This window comes from Callorhinchus milii, unplaced genomic scaffold, assembly GCF_018977255.1.
Source record: "Callorhinchus milii isolate IMCB2004 unplaced genomic scaffold, IMCB_Cmil_1.0 Scaffold7, whole genome shotgun sequence".
Taxonomy (NCBI): Eukaryota; Metazoa; Chordata; class Chondrichthyes; order Chimaeriformes; family Callorhinchidae; genus Callorhinchus; species Callorhinchus milii.
Window position 1 is genome coordinate 7,049,576 of NW_024704748.1, and position 18,075 is coordinate 7,067,650.

The following is an 18,075-nucleotide window of genomic DNA, read 5'->3' on the forward strand; positions in this document are numbered from 1 at the left end:
GGGTTTGATTCCTGGGCAAGGCAAAACCTTCGGTAAGTGTACTTACTCCACACAACTTTGTTTACCTAGGAACCCGGTTGTTAGTTGATTGGCAGATCACTTTCCAGGAGTAATAACCCCTTAAAAAATAAATTTGGTCACTCAATCCATGACTGTGAACATTTGGCTGTTGTGTTTCGCCCACAAAATACACAGTCAATCCACTTTACAATCAATTTCTGTGAAGCAGTTTGAGGCATCTTAACCATGTGATAAGGTGCAATATAAAATGCAAGGATTATTATTATTAATAAGGCTGGGCGTTGGAATTGAAATGACCTCATTGCTCTGTGAATCAGCGCAGTCAAACGGCTTTCTTCTGCACTCCAAGTTTCTATCTCCTTTCCTGCACTGCCCGAACACACAGTACAACATGCACATTTTAAGCAGAAATAATGATGGTTATCGGTGTGGATCCTGTGCCAACTGCACCATTGCTATGGGAACTATTTTAAATGAGTAACTTGATCCACGTCCAAGTCAGAGGCTGTTTCAGAGCTGGTTTGGATTCACACCCACAGAGATTTCAAGAGTAGTGAATTTTCATTGGCTGACTTGCAGTGTATGACTAAGGCATTTAAATAAGAGCCCAGTCTCTCTGCCAATGTATGTGTAGGCTCCACTAGAGGTCTCCCAAATGTAGAGACTTGTCCTGGAGAGTACACTACGAACTGAGTTAATAGTGACTCCATTCCCTTTCAAACCACAAGCAGCAGCAGGTTTGCACAAGTGATTGAATGTTTTCTGCTCTTTATTGCTTTCCGAAACGTTTCTTTTACACTTTCGTTCTGCAAGAAAGTGCTGTCCGTTGACTTTTAAAATACCCTTTGAGGCTAATGCAGTGTATGTGTTTTTTTGTTAAATAGGGCATCCAGTGAAGAATGTCGTTCAAGGGTGGGGTAAGTGATTGCTGAATATCAGCCAGTGTCCTGTATAACAACAGTCTGAAGCAACAAAATTTGCAGTGACTGTTACCATCAGAGAGAGCAGTTATAATGTGTGTTTCTGCGCTTTGTTAACTGTACAAATCATTACCAGGGGATCTGGCAAGGAGTGGCACGCCTAGTTTTCAAGTGGAAAAAATTGTCTGCAAATTATAACTGTTTCCTCAGGAGGCACTGTCTTAATGGAAAAAAATATCTTTTGTGTGACTGTGTGTTTACGTGTTGTGTGGAGGGGCGAGTGGGGAGGTAGGGTGCAAAGAGATGGGAGAAAGTGATGGAAATATGTTTATTGTTGAAACATAAGTGCACACACAAACAGTACTGTTATGCCAACAATCGTACACTTTTATACAACGCCTTTCAAGTTGGGAAGATGTCTCAAAGTGCTTCACAGAATGTGGCTAGCAGTCTGATGCGAAGAGGGGGTGGGCTATGATTGTAAGACAGATGTTTGAGGAAGGGAAGACTTTGTTAATTTTTTTTAAATGAGCAATCAAAATTCAAGTTTTTTTTTCAAAAGCAGAATTGTACAAATGAAAACAAAATTCACTTTCTTTAAAGCAAGTTGTTGATCTAAATGTATGATGTTTCTGAACTGGGTGGAATGTCAGACTGACCAGTTGGTATTGCTACAAATGGCTTTTCATAAGGACTACGCCCTCTGATTAAGGCACTGAGCTAAGATTTTTATGCAATGTTTTCTCGTGAAATACTCCAGTACTACTGCAAATGCTAAACTAGACTCAGCTTTATCTTGTGAATTGTCAGCTTGTAACAAGTGCACACCTGTAGCTCCTGTTATGCTATAGCTCCATTTAGCTTCCGACTAGGCCAGAATTTCCACTTTCGTGCTTGCTTTGGTACCCCACAGAATAGACATGCCACAAACAATGCACTGACCAGCACTGCCTTCACCCAAGTGCTTGAACAGGTATTGATGTCATTAGCTACAGTTAACGCTGAAACCATAACCACGAGGCTTCCTTGTGCTATTGTTTGCACGTTGAAAGATGCATGAGTGTGATATCGAGCCATTTGGTGTTGAGATTTGATCATGCAGGATAGCTCTAAAGATATTGACTTTTTTCCCTTTACGTTCCATGAGGTACAGTTCCATAGATGTTATGTGTCCTCCAGAACTTAACCAAAGTACACAACACTGCCAGGAGGCGATTGTTTTCCTCTCTTTACTATGTCTTTTGTTTCCCCCCCCCCTCCCCAAGTCACTGAACGATCAAAAATAGGATCTTTCACCTCAACCCAGCACAGGTTTTAAATCTGCAACTTTATCTGTGCGACCTTGGAGTATATAGAGTGGTGCCTTTACACTTTATCATCATCGGGGAGAACTATATTATCTGGAGCTGAGAGGGTTAATACTGAAACTGAAGATGAACCCCAAATGTGACAAAACTGTGGGGGAGGAGTGGGGGGGGGGGAAGATTTACTGGTGAACTTTAAATCTGAATGAAACTGCCCCATATTTCAATGGGGAAAAGTAGGATGTTTTTGGCTTGGACTTGTGGAAAGTCAGTAACATTCCTTGCTTCCAGGCACTCTGCCTGGCTCATGGTATTTCCTGCTGTGCTTAGCAACCCTGTTGACGAGCAGAAAAAGAATTTATGTATAAACCGGGGAAAGTGTTGCTGGCTTTACAAGGACTGTAATATGGTGACTTTGTGTCGTCCTATCTGACTCATCTTTTAATGCATCTAATGTGGGTTGGGAGGGGGATGTGGATGATGATCTCCACGTAAACTGCTAGTTTGTGGTTTTTCCCCATGGTGTACAGTTATCCTGTCTGTATTTTGGGATCGAATTATTGCTTTCGGCAAACCATGGAGCTGACCTTGGGCTACAGATAGGTTATATTAGATGCATTTGATTATATTATAGGAAAAGAGAATATAACATATTTTAATCAATGTCTCCCAAGTATTTGACAGTAATTACTATCAACTTTTTTTTACTAGGCAAGTGTGGCAGATGTTTATACATCACCAGGGGGTAATTCACTCCCTGATTTAGTTCTAAAAATCCAGAGGATTGTTAGCCCAGTCACCAGGAAAACTCCCTCTTCCAATGTCAGAGGATATTTAATGCTGTACACTAGCTAATATAATAATTTAATTTGATACAGTGCTTTATCACGACATTGAGACGTTTCAAAGTGCTTCACAGAATATAATTGTAAAAAAATGTATTGTAAAGCGCTCGACGACTTGGTCAGGCGCTATATCAAATGCTATTATTATTATAAAGTGGATTGACTGAAACGTGGCAGCCAGTTATGAACAGCAGTGTCCCACAAACAGTCGTGAACTGCGTGACCCATATTTGTTTGAGGTGATCATTACCATAGAAAGCGATTCACCAATTGACCTACAACTGAGTTCGTGCTTATTGCTAGGTAAACAGAGGCATGTGGAATAAGGAACCTACCTAAGTTTCGGCCCTCCTGGAAATCAAACCCAGATCCTCTCGCTTGCGCGGTGAAAGCACTAAATGCACTACAGGACTTCACATGGGACCTGACCTCTCTGCTTTAACATACAATCTGAGAAAAGTGCCTCTGGCAATGCAATGAAGAGGGATGTTAGTAAGATTAAGGATACGTCCATTGGAGATTACTCCATGATACAGGAAGCACCAGTCGTGTATTTCATGACCTTCAGTTGCAAGGGCATTTGATGCTTTTAACCAAATTGATGGCTGACTCCAGAGCCTTGTATCCTATGTTGCATGCGCAATGCATCACTAAACGAACTGGCTAGTGATCCGTTCTGTTAGAGAAGGCAGCAATTTTCTTGCAGGTGGTTCAACGTGAAATGATTGTCATTCGATTATGCTTGGCACTAAAGGGGCACAGGAGAGGGAAGGTGAACATTGTATATTCTCTTGGTATATTCACCGATTGGTGAATGTGGAATAAACTTTTATTTCAAAAATAAAGAGAAGTATGTTAAGCTTTAGAATGAAAGCTTGTGGATTGGGTTTACGATATGCAAACGAATAAGGTACCTTTTGTTAACCAAGGTTAATGAGCCTTTGACTTTCTATTTACTAACTGAAAGCAGTTCTCTCTTTGCACACAGTTAACCCAAACTGTAAACTATGAAAAGAGGCTTGTTAACCAGCATGTGAAATGGACCCTTCTGATTCGGGGTCAGAAGGATCGTATTTGCATCTGCAGGGCATTTAACACCTAATGATACTTTGCTCCCTCCCATATGTTCGGATTAGCTGGTAAACTGGAGGTACCAGTCACAAATGTGTTATTTACATAAAGCGCGCTGACTGAAAAGGTTGTTACCTTAACTCCCTTCCTGTTTGTAGAATATACACAAAGCTTTATACTGTTATTGATTTAGATTCCATGTTCTTGCGGAGCCAGCTTCGCTAATGTAGAACGATCTGGTTTCTCGCTAGACCATTCCTATGCTTCACATATGGAGCCCTGTAGCATTGCGGTTAGAGCACTCGCCTTGCAAGCGAGAGTACCTGTTTATTGATTCCCGGGTGGGGCGAAACCTTAGGCAAATTTCCTTACTCCGCACACCTCAGTTTACCGAGCGGTAAGCGGGAACCAGGTTTTTAGCTACTTGGCAGATTGCTTTCCGGGGGTAATAATCTTCCCCAAAAAATGTGGTCCACAGTTGTTTGAGTGACACTGCTGTGTGCTGCTGCTTTTCGCCACGAAAAAATTCCAGTCAATTCATTTTACACTATATTCTGTGAGGTGCTTTGAGCCGTCTCAACGATATGATAAGACGCTATATCAAATTCAAGGATTATTATTACACCAGTTCCATTCCTGCTTAGCTGCTTGAAGTATCTTCATTGTTTTTTTTAAAAAAAGCTTTGCAGCTTCATATTGCTCTACAATGTGTCCAGGGTCAGAACGAGCATTGTGTGGGAGGCCTGTCAATACTGCACGTATGGTAGTAACCGATAGTCAGTACACCAGTATAACTGTAAGAGCACTGGCTTCAGATTGGCCAAAGAGCCTTCTTCATCCAAAGTGTTGTCCACTACTTAAAATTGGGAAATGAACCTTTGCTCTGAAGCTCTGGCTGTACAGCAAATGCTTTTTTCATATCTTCTTTCATTTTTTTTCTTCTGATCTGTTTCCTCCCCACCCCCACCTCCCAGTGCATAAACTTGAGACAAAGAGCTAGTGTTGCAGCATCAAATTGAGAAAGTGTAGTGAGTGCAGGACTTGTATCCTTGGCACCGCATCATATGACTCTTTTGTGAGTGAACAGTCATGTGGCATCATGTGTTTTTAGATGACTGTAACAGGACTCGTCTGACTTAAAGTTCTCAAACTATTTGGGTATGAAATGGGCATGAAGTGATGGACTAATTATTATTTGGGGATGGAGATAGAAACTTCCTTGTCTTTTTATGGGATCTAACGTCTGTCTGAACAGGCAGTCAGAACCTCGGGTTAACATCTCTTTGGCAGTATACCTCTGCAGTGATCCACCAACACTCCCAATTGAAGTGTCAGCTCAACTGAGACTTGAACCCACAACCTTCTGACTCCGAGCCAAGCTAATGACTAAGATCCCATATTTAGCATTTGTTTGAGATGGAGGGGTGGGGGGGGGAGGATTGTGGTTACTCTTAATCATTGCATTTGTTTTATAGTTTTATCAACATCTTAGTGCTTTTCATTTTAGCTATTGTAGGCAAATATGCAGCAGCCCAATTTGTACATAGTGATGTTTGACAAACTATGAGTGAGTTTACCCGGATTGTTGGCCAGGACACCAGGAAAATAAACTCCTTTCTCTTTTCAAATAATGTGAGACTTGGAAGGGTTAGACCAGTCACAAGGAAAAAGGATTATTTCCACTCAGTTTAACTAATAGGGTGGTCCTACCTAGACAAGCAGCTCAAATCTTGCCAGACTGTGCTCTTAATGACAACCTGAGATTTCAGCTTGCTGTTGTACTTTTGGGATCCTTAAACCCTGACTTGCACCAAACTGACTGTCCCAATACTCCAGAACTGAGAAAGTGTTCTATATCACTCCAGGAGATACCCATTCCCATCCATCGGTGTCTTACTATGTGGCACTGTCTGGTTTGGATACTTGAGCATGGTGATGGGTTTCCACATTTACCACTTGGCTGACCAGACAAAGCAGAGGGCATCACCAAGAACACAAAGAGTAGCAGAAAAGCTGGAATATTGGGAAGTCGAGGTTAGGAGACTGGAGTCCTTTCAGGTGTAGCAATTTAATTCTGCTTGTTTTACTGCTATGGAGACCTGTAGTGTATTGGTTAAGGCACTTAAAGAAAATAAATTACAATATGAAGCCTTGACTAAATTTAGTGGAGCGATTATAAATATTTTGTTTTAAATATTAATGATGTGATTGACAGGGGTGGGAGGTGAGGAGGAAGAGTTTTGTATTCATTCCAGGACTGTGGAACACCCCATATATAATATTTGGAGCAATATTGAAATGAGTGGAGTTGATAAGAGTGTCTGCAAGTCCAGTTTCCAGTAACATCCTGATAGTCCCATGCTCATGAGTCTGTATTAAATGCATTACTAAGACTTTAGTGCTGCTGCTCTGTGGTAAGCATGTGCTTACTCACATCAGCAAAAGAAACGGTGTGTGGGTGTAGTTACTTGAAAGCCCTGAGCTTTACCCATTTGAACTCTTGGTTGAGGGATTGAAGAGCTGCCAGTGTCTGAGCCATACACAAAATGAGTCCATTTCTTGAACAGCTGGGGAATAAAGTTGCTGAATTTCTATAGGTAAATTCCAAAAACATTTGCCTGCATATAGTGGCTACACTTTCAAATTGTAGACATTCTCAAGGTTAATGGGTGCTATATTAAACTTCTTCTCTCTGCTAACTGATCCTATGTTAATCAGTGGAAGTTAATCAGGCCGCTGAAACTCTTGTTCATGCCTTCATCACCTCCAGGCTCAACTATGCAAACGCCGTGCTTGTCAGCTTTCCCAACTCCTCCCTCTACAGGTTGCAGATAATCCAGAACTCTGCAGCCCATGTGCTCTCCCACACCAAACTCCATGACTCCATCTCCCCAACTCTCACCCGACTCCATTGGCTCCACATCCAGTTTAAGATCCTGGCCCTCCCCTACAAAGCTCTCCATGGCCTCGCCCCACCCTACCTCTGCGACCTCCTAACCCCCTACCAACCCGCCCGCTCTCTCTGCTCAGCCGGCTCCGGTCTGCTAAATGTCCCCCAACCCAACCGTCCCATCATTGGTGGGAGAGCCTTCAGCCACTCTGCCCCCAACCTCTGGAACTCCATCCCCCAATCACTCCGCCTCGCCTCCTCCTTAGCCTCCTTCAAGTCCCGCCTCAAAACCCTCCTCTTCGATCATGCCATCGGCCACCTCCCTTATCCCCACCTGACCCCAGCTCAGGTCTGAAATGCTGTACACTGTCCAGCGCCTTGGAACGTCCTCCCAACGTGAAAGGCACTATACAAATATAATGTTGTTGGAAGTGCTCTTTCTTGATGTGTACATCTTGGTTCAAATTTATTTTCTCTACTTAGGCAGGACAATGCAGAGGAACAGTCGTAGACTTTCAAGACTTTAATAGCAAAGAAGATGCTGAGAATCTTCATCAGGCCATGCAAGGAGCGGGTAAGCTTTATTATAATAATAATTATTATTATTATTTAAGACCTCAGGACTTACCATGTGTAGATTGCATTCATGGAGTTCTGTATGGTTTTGAAGCTCCTAAACACGAGGATGGGCTTCTGCATGTGTCAAGACACCCGGCTGACCAAAAGACATAACTATTCAATCTCTTAAAGAATAAGGCCTAGTTTTGCAGTCTCTTCGAATATGCTGCCAAGCTTAGCATGTCATTTGTAATATGAAGAACTTCTGAATTGTTCTAGATTATGATGGGATGTCTGAACTGTACTCTGTTTATAAATTTTTAAAAAAAGCTTCCTGGTATCTGTTCTAAAATTGCGCTTTGCGATCCTGAACTTGTATCCTCTTGTCGTTGGTGTGTCTAAAAATATCTTGTGAACCTCCTTAGTTTCCCTCTGTGCAGAGTTGCAGAAGTGGCTCATCCGTTCAGGCCTGGGAACGAACATCGACTAGTGCATCTTAATTGACTGCTATTGAGATGTTAACCATTTGACAAAGTGTGATATCAAATGTTATCAGTGACTAGGCAACATAGTCCAATGTCTTGTTTGCTTCCTCACATGGTTTTAAATTGTTTCTACAAAAGCTCAGGTGAAGGTAATATTCTGCAGGTCATTGTTGGTGTTACAGCTAGTGCTTGAACTAGACTGGACCTGTGCTTGCACCCCTAGGCTTCAACTTCCTTCATGGCTAATTGTATCCTGTCTCGTGCAGCACCAATGCTTCGTGTCAGCCCAGATGCTTTCAGATAATAGTGATTTCAGTTCAGAATATAATGGGATAATTGTGATTTGCAGGCACCGATGAAGCAAGCATATTAGAAATACTAACAAAGCGAAGCAATGCACAGCGTCAGGAGATTAACCTCGCCTATAAAACCATGCTTGGAAAGGTAAGGGCTATTGTAATTGCTATTTTCTGGGCCGTGTTGTCTGTCCTACATATGTATGCATATGAGCTGCACTCCACTTTGCCCTTAATTGATGCCAAAACTTGGATATTGGTGAGAGGCATACAAACTCCCTTTCCAACCCCACCGGCTGTGGTTAAACCCTTATTCTATTGATTTCCCCCCTTGTAATGCCTGGGCTTAAAATAGCTGGTCTTTTGTTTCATGGCTGTTTGTGGGACACTGCTGTGTGCAGTTGAACTGCCGCATTAGCCGACAAATACACAGTCACTCCATTTCATGGTAAATGCTCTGAAGTGCTTTGAGATGTCCTTCCAACGTGTTAAGGTGCTATAACCAAATAAAAGGATTGTTATTATCCAGAACAATGGATCTGTTGCTGACTTTACCAAACCTTTAGGGCTGGTCAATTGAAACTTGAGTTGACTAGGTAAGTTGGATAAGCAAGTCATCTTTAATCAGACTCGCCCTTTCCCTTGCCTCCTTCAAGGCTCCTATCCCTGCCCTCAACCCCTCCTGATTCCAACCCCCTACTCGAGTCCAAATCCCTGACTTTGCAGCGCCTTGGGATGTCCTCTCAACATGAAAGGCGCTGTACTAATGTAATCTGTTGTTGGAAATTGTTTCTACAAAAGCTCAGGTGAAGGTAATATTCTGTGGGTCATTGTTGGTGTTACAGCTAGTGCTTGAACTAGACTGGACCTGTGTTTGAACTAGACTGGATCTGTGCTTGAACTAGACTGGACCTATGCTTAAACCTATTCAATTTGCTGCTGCAGGACCTGACTGACGATCTGAAATCGGACTTGTCAGGCTACTTTGAATCGTTGATAGTTGCCCTTATGCTGCCTGCAGACAGATACGACGCAAAGGAGTTGCACGATGCTCTGAAGGTAAAAGGATTTTACTGCACTGTAATCAATCCCGTTTCTCTCCAGTTGTTTCCCTTCAAATATCTGCTGCTTACAGTTTTCTCCTCAATGCTGCTGTTAACTTGTAGATGCTTTACTATTTCCATTTGATGAGGCTTCCTTGCACCCTCCCTAACTTCTACCAATCTCCAAGAAACTTCTCTTTACTGCTACTCAGTGCACAGTTTTCAATAACTTTCACAGTAATGTACACTTTTTATTTCTCGTTTCTGTCCCAGGCTGTTCACTGTAAAAATAAAGACATTGCTAACCATCTTTTTCCAACACCAAGTGTATGCTATGGGGCTCCACTTTACAATATATTCTATATTTGGAGGTCCATAGCATAGTGCTCTTGCCTCTCAGGTGAGAGGACCCAGGTTTGATTCCCGGGCAAGGTGAAATCTTAGTCAAGTTTCCTTATTCCACGCACCTCTGTTTACCCAGTAGGAAGCTGGTTGTTAGTCGATTGGCGAATCGCTTTCCAGAGGTGGTAATCACCCACACACACAAAAAATTGATCACTCAATCCATGTTTATTTGTGAGACACTGCTTTTCGTAATTAATTGCTGCATTTCACCCATAAAATACAGTCCACCCACTTTAGATATATTCTGTGAAGTGCTTTGAGACATCTCGACGAGGTGATCAGGCACTATTTTAATCTCCTGGAGAAATGTATGCACATACACACCGGGATACAATCATAGTAACGCTTTAAATCTAGGCAACACAAACTCCTTTAATTCCCCCTCCTCAAGTGAAAAGATTTCACTTTTCTGTAGAGCGAATTCAATAACAGCAGTAAATCTGTACTGTTACTCTGGTCTTGTACTGAAATACCATATTAATCCACTAGGTGATATACATGTTCAATGAATGCACAAACCTGCTTTGCACACAAATATCCTGTCTTCAAATACTTAATATTCAAGTCTTCAAAGCATTCAACAGGTAATCGCTGTCACATGATGCATGGAGTTCTCCGTTTGGGTACTCGTAAGCATGGTCTGCGTGTGTCTGACGCCCGGCTGAACTTTATTTATAAAAATAAAAACAACTCGCAATCAATTGTGGCAATGCATTTCAAACACTTTCTTGACAGCTGAAACTATTGGTTAACAATGTTCAAGAACATAACTTTTAGTAACGGGACCACAAATCTTGCTTGAAGGAATATGCATATTAAACAAGTAGCATTAGATGTTTCTGTCTGTATAATCAATACAATTGTTTATTTAAACTTGATTTAGAAGGGGAGAGATGTGGTAGATTATTAATGCTTGTTATCAGCCAGAAATGGAAAAGGTTGAACAAAGACCAAAAAATAGGGAACCTATCTAAATATTCTCAAACTGTATACATGTCTTTCGCTTCTAACTGGTTTGGCTCCGATAACTATCTTGTAAACTCTCCTGTGCTCTCTCAACAGGGTTCTGGGACATCAGAAGATGTCCTAATTGAAATATTAGCATCACGAAGCAATGCGGAGATTCAGAGGATTGTGGAATTGTACAAAGAAGGTTTGTGGTCATTGCTGGCCATGCAAATGCTATTGCTGAACTTCTTATGACATTGAAATGTGAAGGCACAGCGTGTCTTTATAAAATCTTAGTAGAAAAATATTCGGGTCATGTAATACTGAGGCATTACTGAACAAGGAAAGTCCTAGATCTGAGATTGGTTTGCTGAACTCCTCCAGGCTAATTGCTTGAATAAAGTATTCCCATCTCTGATCCTGGAGTGACCTTCATTGCTTTCCAGCCTATTGATTTCAAGCCAATTTTCCATCCAGCATCTAATCTATAAACCCTTTCCCCTAACGTGGAATCCTATGATGAGCTTTCTACTAATTCAGTGTATTTTGCGTGTTTGGAATATTTCCAATCTTGCCGCAGGCTGATTACTCTTCGAATTGTATTCAATTCATTTTTGAAGATCTCTCAATCCTTTTCTGGCCACTTTTCTCTAATTACTTGGATGTTTGTTTCAGGGTTCTTGCAACCCTGTATAACAATGTGTTAGGAACTGTCCAAATCAAGAACATCAGCTTCAGATTTATTTTTGTGCCTCAATATTGAGGCCACTGTAGTGTTCACCGGTATGGATGATGGTAGCAATTTTGCAGTCTGGATCTAGCTAGTGGGCAGCAACTTTGGGCAGGGTCTTTGGGGAAGGGAGAACTGAATCTGTATTCTTTGTGGGCATGGAGATGGCTTTGGATTAAGATTCTACATTCTGTCTGAGCTTGTCATGTCGCTGACTGGACCATGGGAGATGTAGAGAACTGCTTCCGACTGCTTTATTGTAATATAATAAATTCACTTCAATCTATGACTGTTTGTGTGGGAGACTGCTGTGCGCAATTGGCTGCTGCGTTTCGCCCACAATAAGATAGTCAATTCAGTTTACAGTATATTCTGTGAAGCGCTTTGAGACGTCTTGAAGACATGATAAGGTGCTATATCAAATGCAAGGATTATTATTATTACTATGCAACACTGAGGCAGTGCTCTGATTCATGTCTACCAATAAGTTGTTTAATATTGGGGCCAGCTGTTTTTGTTGCAAGTTGAATTTCAATTCCTTTTTTCCTTTTTTCCTTTTAATGTAGACTTTGATTCGAAGTTAGAGGATGATATTCTGGGCGACACATCAGGCTACTTTGAAAGAGTCCTAGTTTCTCTACTTCAGGTATTTAATATTTATAACATTTTAATAAACCATTTGGAAGTTGGTTCCAGTAACCTCTTAACCGAGGAAATGCTTAAGTTCAATGTTGTCTGCCCTCATTCCAACCCAAAAGATGAGTAACAAAGTGAGCAATTAATAGCCATGGCTATTTTTATTGAAGATTGATTTTTTTTTAATTAGGGTAACCGGGATGAGGGAGGTGCTGATTCCAATCAAGCAACGCAAGATGCAAAGGTGAGCTCTGTGAATATTGGATTTGGAGTGAATCTCTGCTGAGATCACAGCTTTAAAAGGACATGGGGATCCTGTACAACATGCTTTGATGCCTTTACTCTGCCCAACACACACTATGTTAAAGGTTCTCCTGTAAGTCGTGTTTGTAATATAATAATCCTTGCATTTGATATTGTGCCTTATCAAGTTGTCTGTCTTAAAGTGCTTCATAGGATATACTGCAAAGTGGTTTGACTGGCTGCCACGTTTCACCCACAAAATACAGTTTGCGCACTGCAATGTTTCTCAAACCACCAAGAAATGAGTGACCAATTTTACTTGGGGAATATTGGCCAGGACACCAGGAGAAACTCCCTTCTCTTTGAATAGCACTGTGGCATCTTTAACATCCACCTGAATAGGCAGACGTCACTTTAGTTTAACGTCTCATCTGAAGGAGAGCACCTCTGACAATGCATCGTGCCCCAGCACTGGATTGGAGCATTATCTTAGACAATGATTTGATATAAAACCGAGCTGAGTGACTGGCTTGAGTCCCACGCTCTGATTTATGATTTTTAATAACTACCATCTTTATATTCTAGGCATTCGGCTTTAGATGCTTGCTAATCTCTTTGATTATTTTTGGCTAGTTTGCAATGCTGTGAATATTTGAGTTGTGATACAGTTTTGATCAATTAACTGACTGGTTTGTTTTCTTTATTGATCCTTGAGTTGCACTGGTAATTTCTTCAGGATTTACTGAATAAAGACACTTGTAAAACTGTAGTCATACTGGGCACACAGTGTAGTAAACTTGTTATGAATGGAAGAGCCGACCTGGATCACAAAGAAAACTGCTTCCTCCTTCTAGAAGTTGTATGATGTGGGAACACCATGGTCCATCCACACAAATAAAACTGAACGCCTACCAACAGTTCCTTCTAAATTTAATCTAACCCAAGGCACACAGGGTTGACATGGAGTGATTAGTGCGCTCGCCTCGGAGGCAAGAGGACCCAGGTTCAATTCCCAGTGGTGGGGCGAAACCTTAGGGAGGTTTCCTTACTCCACATACCTCAGTCAATTCAAATGTACAATGTATTCTGTGAAGTGCTTTCAAATGTCTTTGAGATGTGATAAGCTGCTACATCAAATCCTATTATTGTTACTGTGAGAAATAAGCATTGCCAATACTGAAATCGCCACATTTTGGACTCCCATTTTGTCACTTGCTATTAAAATGCTGATTTTTTTTCTACTTTCCGATATCAGGATCTCTTTGAGCTGGTGAGAATGCCTGGGGTACAGATGAAGAGAAGTTTATTATCATCCTTTGTTCCAGGAGCATTCCTCATTTGCAAAAAGGTAGTCAGTTAATGAACAGATGATCCCACATTTTTACTGTATTTGCATGTATATGGTGAAACACTGATTTTGATGGCAACTGTCTAACCAACTAACCCTCAGTTATATACTAATTAGTATATTGGGAGAGGGGGATAAAGGCATTATTCTGGAGACCCTCGCCCACCTAGCAGATTGCTGCACTCGAGTGTCTATTGTATAAGACTCACATTTTCAAGACTCGTTGGATAATAAAGCACTGAACTTCTCTACGCATACACCTTGCAATTAAGGGAACAGACACACTCAGCTGTAAGGATAATGCCATCATAAAAAATCTAACCATCAGCCGGACATTGTCGTTTGTAGCAGAATTAATGCAACCAAATGTTGCTCATTTCCTATTTTAGGCCATGTGGTGTTTTGCCTGGGGTTAGGTCTGCTGAGAATAAATACTGGTCTGGAAAGTCGGTCATAACTTCTGGTGGCTGAATGCATCTTTCCCACTGCCCCCCCCCGCCCAAATTGGTCACTCAATCCACGATTGTTTGTGGGACATTGCTGTGTGCAGTTGGCTGCTGCCTTTCACCCACTAAATACACGGGCAATCCACTTCACAATATATTCGTTAAAGCACTTTATCAAATGCAAGTATTATTAGATCCCAATTGCATTCAAAACACCAGATAATTTGGATATATTCCTGTAATTGACTTGCCACTTAAATTTGAGTCTTAAAATAAAACAATATATTGGTGTAAAATCTCATCTAATTGTCTAGTTTTGTCCAGCTTTTGTTATTTTAGACAGTTAACTTTTTTCTTTCTGTGCACAGTATTTGATGAATATAAGAGGCTGACTGACAAGGACCTGGAAGATAGCATCCAGAGTGAATGCTCTGGCTCACTGCAAACCTCCCTCGTGGCAATTGGTAAGATCGTTGTGCTGTTCAATGGTCGAATTCTAAGGAAAACACCAGTTGACTGTAGGAGTCATGGTGCACTGTATCAGAGCATTTTTTGTTGCTCATTTTGATTATTATGCGCTATATGAAACCTAGAGGCTTATCAGTTTGAACTTAATTCAAACTATTGTTTTCATTGACAAATATCCTTGTTTAAATTATCAATTTTATGTAATTGTGATATTCATAGTTTGGTTTCTGAATTTCTCTAGTCAAATGTGTGAAGAATACTCCAGCGTATTTTGCTGAGAAGCTGTACAATTCCATGAAGGTATGTCTTTGGCACTGCATCGGAAAAGCATATACAAATCTATTTAAAGGTTGCACAGATGTTTCACACACTGTAGGATGAAAATACAATGCAATAAGATCATACTAATGGCCAGGCAGTCAATCTAAGCTATTATATCCTTATGTGTAAGTGTCTAGATGCTTTCAAATCAGCTGCCTGATTTTATTGGTAAACTGCAAGGTTGTGGAGTAAGATCAGCTGAATGGGACTCAAATAGAACTCCTGTAACATATTGGTTAGTGTACTCATCTCGAAAGTGAGCGGATCCAGGTTTGATTCCTGGGCAGGGTGAAGCCTTAACCAAGTTTCCTTGCTCCACACTCTGTTTACCTAGCTGTAAGCCATGAAGTGAATGACTTTAACTAATTGAAATTCTACAGAGCACATTATATTTTTGTATTTTTTTTTCACCCATAAAATATACAGTCCATTCTTTACAAAATATTATGTGAACCACTTTGATATTTTTCAACGATGTGATAAGGTGTTATCTATTATTCCTCTATCAGAGGGTACCTAATTAAGACTTGTTTGTTCTTTACCAGGGAGCTGGAACTGATGAGAAGACTTTGATAAGGATTGTGGTATCCAGGAGTGAGAAAGACATGATGAATATTAAGGATCACTTCCTGGAGACGTATGAAGAGACCCTCCAATCGACAATCATAGTAAGTAACTGACTTGATCTATTTGATGCTAAAATCTGTGACAATTTACTTCTTGTGTACACTTGGACAAAGGCTAAGGTGAAAATGATACCTTAGGTCAGGTAAATGGCATCAATGGAGAGAACAGCAGTTACTTCCAACTGTTCCAGTGAATACATTCAAAGTAAACTCTTTGGCAAAGTTCAGTGCACAGAGTCCTGATGAATCTGAAGCATTGGTCCAGTTATTTAAATTAACCTGACTAGAGGTTAGGTGAAAGTTTTTTGTTTTTTTTCTTTTCAAAAGTAATTAAAATTATAGAAATTAACATCCCCAACACAGGAGTCTCCCCCACCCCCTACCCCACCTTTGGGATGAACTTGACTCTCAAACAGTGTGGGGGAGGACCTTTACAGCACAGCTTGTGACGTGCCAACCACCTTGATCTTCGTGAGGGCCAAGTCCAGTGCTGTGTGTGCCAGGCTTACTCTGCACCAGCTGCTTTATCCAGGTTCTTGTGTGGGGAGCCTTGGTAATTGTACTCACTGTGAAGACAAATCCAATTGAAATGGCTGCTGTACAACCGGTGCAATGTAGCGTTCATTTTCCTCTTGTAGCTCCTTAATGCAGTGAATGGATAGCTGAATATTGGAGCTCAGAAATGCATTGTTTGTAACTGGATACAACACATTGATGTGAATGTTTCTTATGAGCAGATTCATATCTATCATCTTAGGTGTTGCATTCAGGAGGCTGGTGCCTTGATGCATCGCTGTGGAAAACTAACTCCATTGAAAGTTATTCTGTCCTGTGATGTCTGTAAATGTTGAACTGAGGGTAGATGACACTGGAGAAGTTTAGACTACCTAATCCAACAGATGTTACAAAATGTTCTTTGAGATGAATGGAAGAAATGGGCAATTTAATATCTACATATTAAATGGGAGTCCTGTAGCTCAGTGGTTAGAGCACTCGCTTTGCAAGTGAGAGACCTGAGTTCAATTCCAGGCAGAGGGCGAAACCTTGGGCAAGTTTCCTTACTCCACACGCCTAATAATAATCCCTCCAAAAACCCAAAACAATAATAAATTGGTCATTTTCAATCTACGACTGTTTGTGGGACATTGCTGTGCGCAATTGGCTGCCGCGTTCGCCCACAAATATACAGTCAATTCACTTTGCAGTATGTTCTGTGAAGCGCTTTGGGACGTCCTCCCGACGTGAAAAGCGCTATATCAAATGCAAGGATTATTATTATTATTATTATTATAATCCCGAGTTTTTAATCATCTTTAAATGTCTTCACAGGGAGACACTGGTGGCGATTGTCAAAAGGCTTTAGTAAACCTTTGTGGGGGAGAAGATTGAAGACTTCCCGCAGACCAGAGGATGAACCGTAGCAACCCGGTAGCTTCAACGTCTGATTTCAGTGTGTCTTGTGTATCTGTCTTGCAACTTAAGTAACATTTGCTGTTGTTTGCTGCATTCCAATTTAAAATGCAATATTTAGAAACTTGCATCTCTGTTGTGTAACCATATGTAGATATTAAATATTTGAGTGCTTATATCAGCTCTAATCAAATAGCATCAAATTGTTAAACCTGCCAAACCTTTGCGGTTCATGTAAACACTGACTTTGGACTAACCACCGGACTCTTGACTCCATAAAACTAAACCTGAATTAAATGAATGGAGACTTTTTCCAGCCACTTGAATTAAAAAGGAATTAATTCAACTGTGAATGTGTCTGCATGTGTTTTCTTTAAGATTGTTGCACCAATGAGTCAATTAAATATTGCTGACACCCAAGGTGTGGGTTTATGCCTTATAGAGCACAATAACTCTTGCTCCTTGGAATGTACAGTGAGTCTACACGTACACTGCAGTAGTATTCAAATAACATTATTGGTATGCCATTGATCTAAAATGTATGCTTATAAGGCAGCCTGTCTCTTGCAAATGCTATGTCCTAAGCACTGAAGGTAGCATATTGGTTAGAGCACTCACCTCCCAAGCAAGAGGAGCTGGGTTTGATTCAATCCAAATGTACAATATTTTCTGTGAAGTGATAAGGCGCTATGTCAAATACAAGGATTATTATTATTAAGTGACTCCGTGTTAGAACGTGTCTGAGACGAGGCTGTGGATTCAGTCCCCATCTTGGCTGACATTCCAATGCATTGGCAGAGATGACAGAGGAGATCATCCCCCCATAAAAACTGGTTATTCAAATCATGGCTCTTTGTGGGGCATTATTCTGTGTGCAAATTTGCTACTTTCTAAGGATCCAGCCACTGTTTTATGGCTGTGCCGCAAATGGCGTTTGCAAGGTTTGTTGCAAGAAGGGCAAATTACAACACAACTGCAAAATGCACTGATCTCGCTGACACCGAACAATGGTGGAACAGATGTCATCTTGGCTCATTCTCATCTCTGGGTCAAACAAAAAG

The 18,075-nt window shown here is 41.0% G+C and overlaps 1 protein-coding gene across 1 annotated transcript; it reads left to right on the forward strand.

Annotated features, from left to right (window-relative positions):
* Positions 1-717: 717 nt before the first annotated feature.
* LOC103185866 (annexin A5-like) lies at positions 718-17,363 on the forward strand. The gene is given in 14 exon segments (NM_001292849.1): positions 718-758; positions 906-938; positions 7,535-7,625; positions 8,444-8,538; positions 9,336-9,449; positions 10,901-10,991; positions 12,083-12,162; positions 12,343-12,396; positions 13,651-13,660; positions 13,663-13,743; positions 14,558-14,653; positions 14,899-14,957; positions 15,524-15,646; positions 16,934-17,363. Coding segments are annotated over 13 exon segments (972 nt in total). The 5' UTR covers positions 718-758; positions 906-920; the 3' UTR covers positions 16,994-17,363.
* The last annotated feature ends 712 nt before the right edge of the window (positions 17,364-18,075 follow it).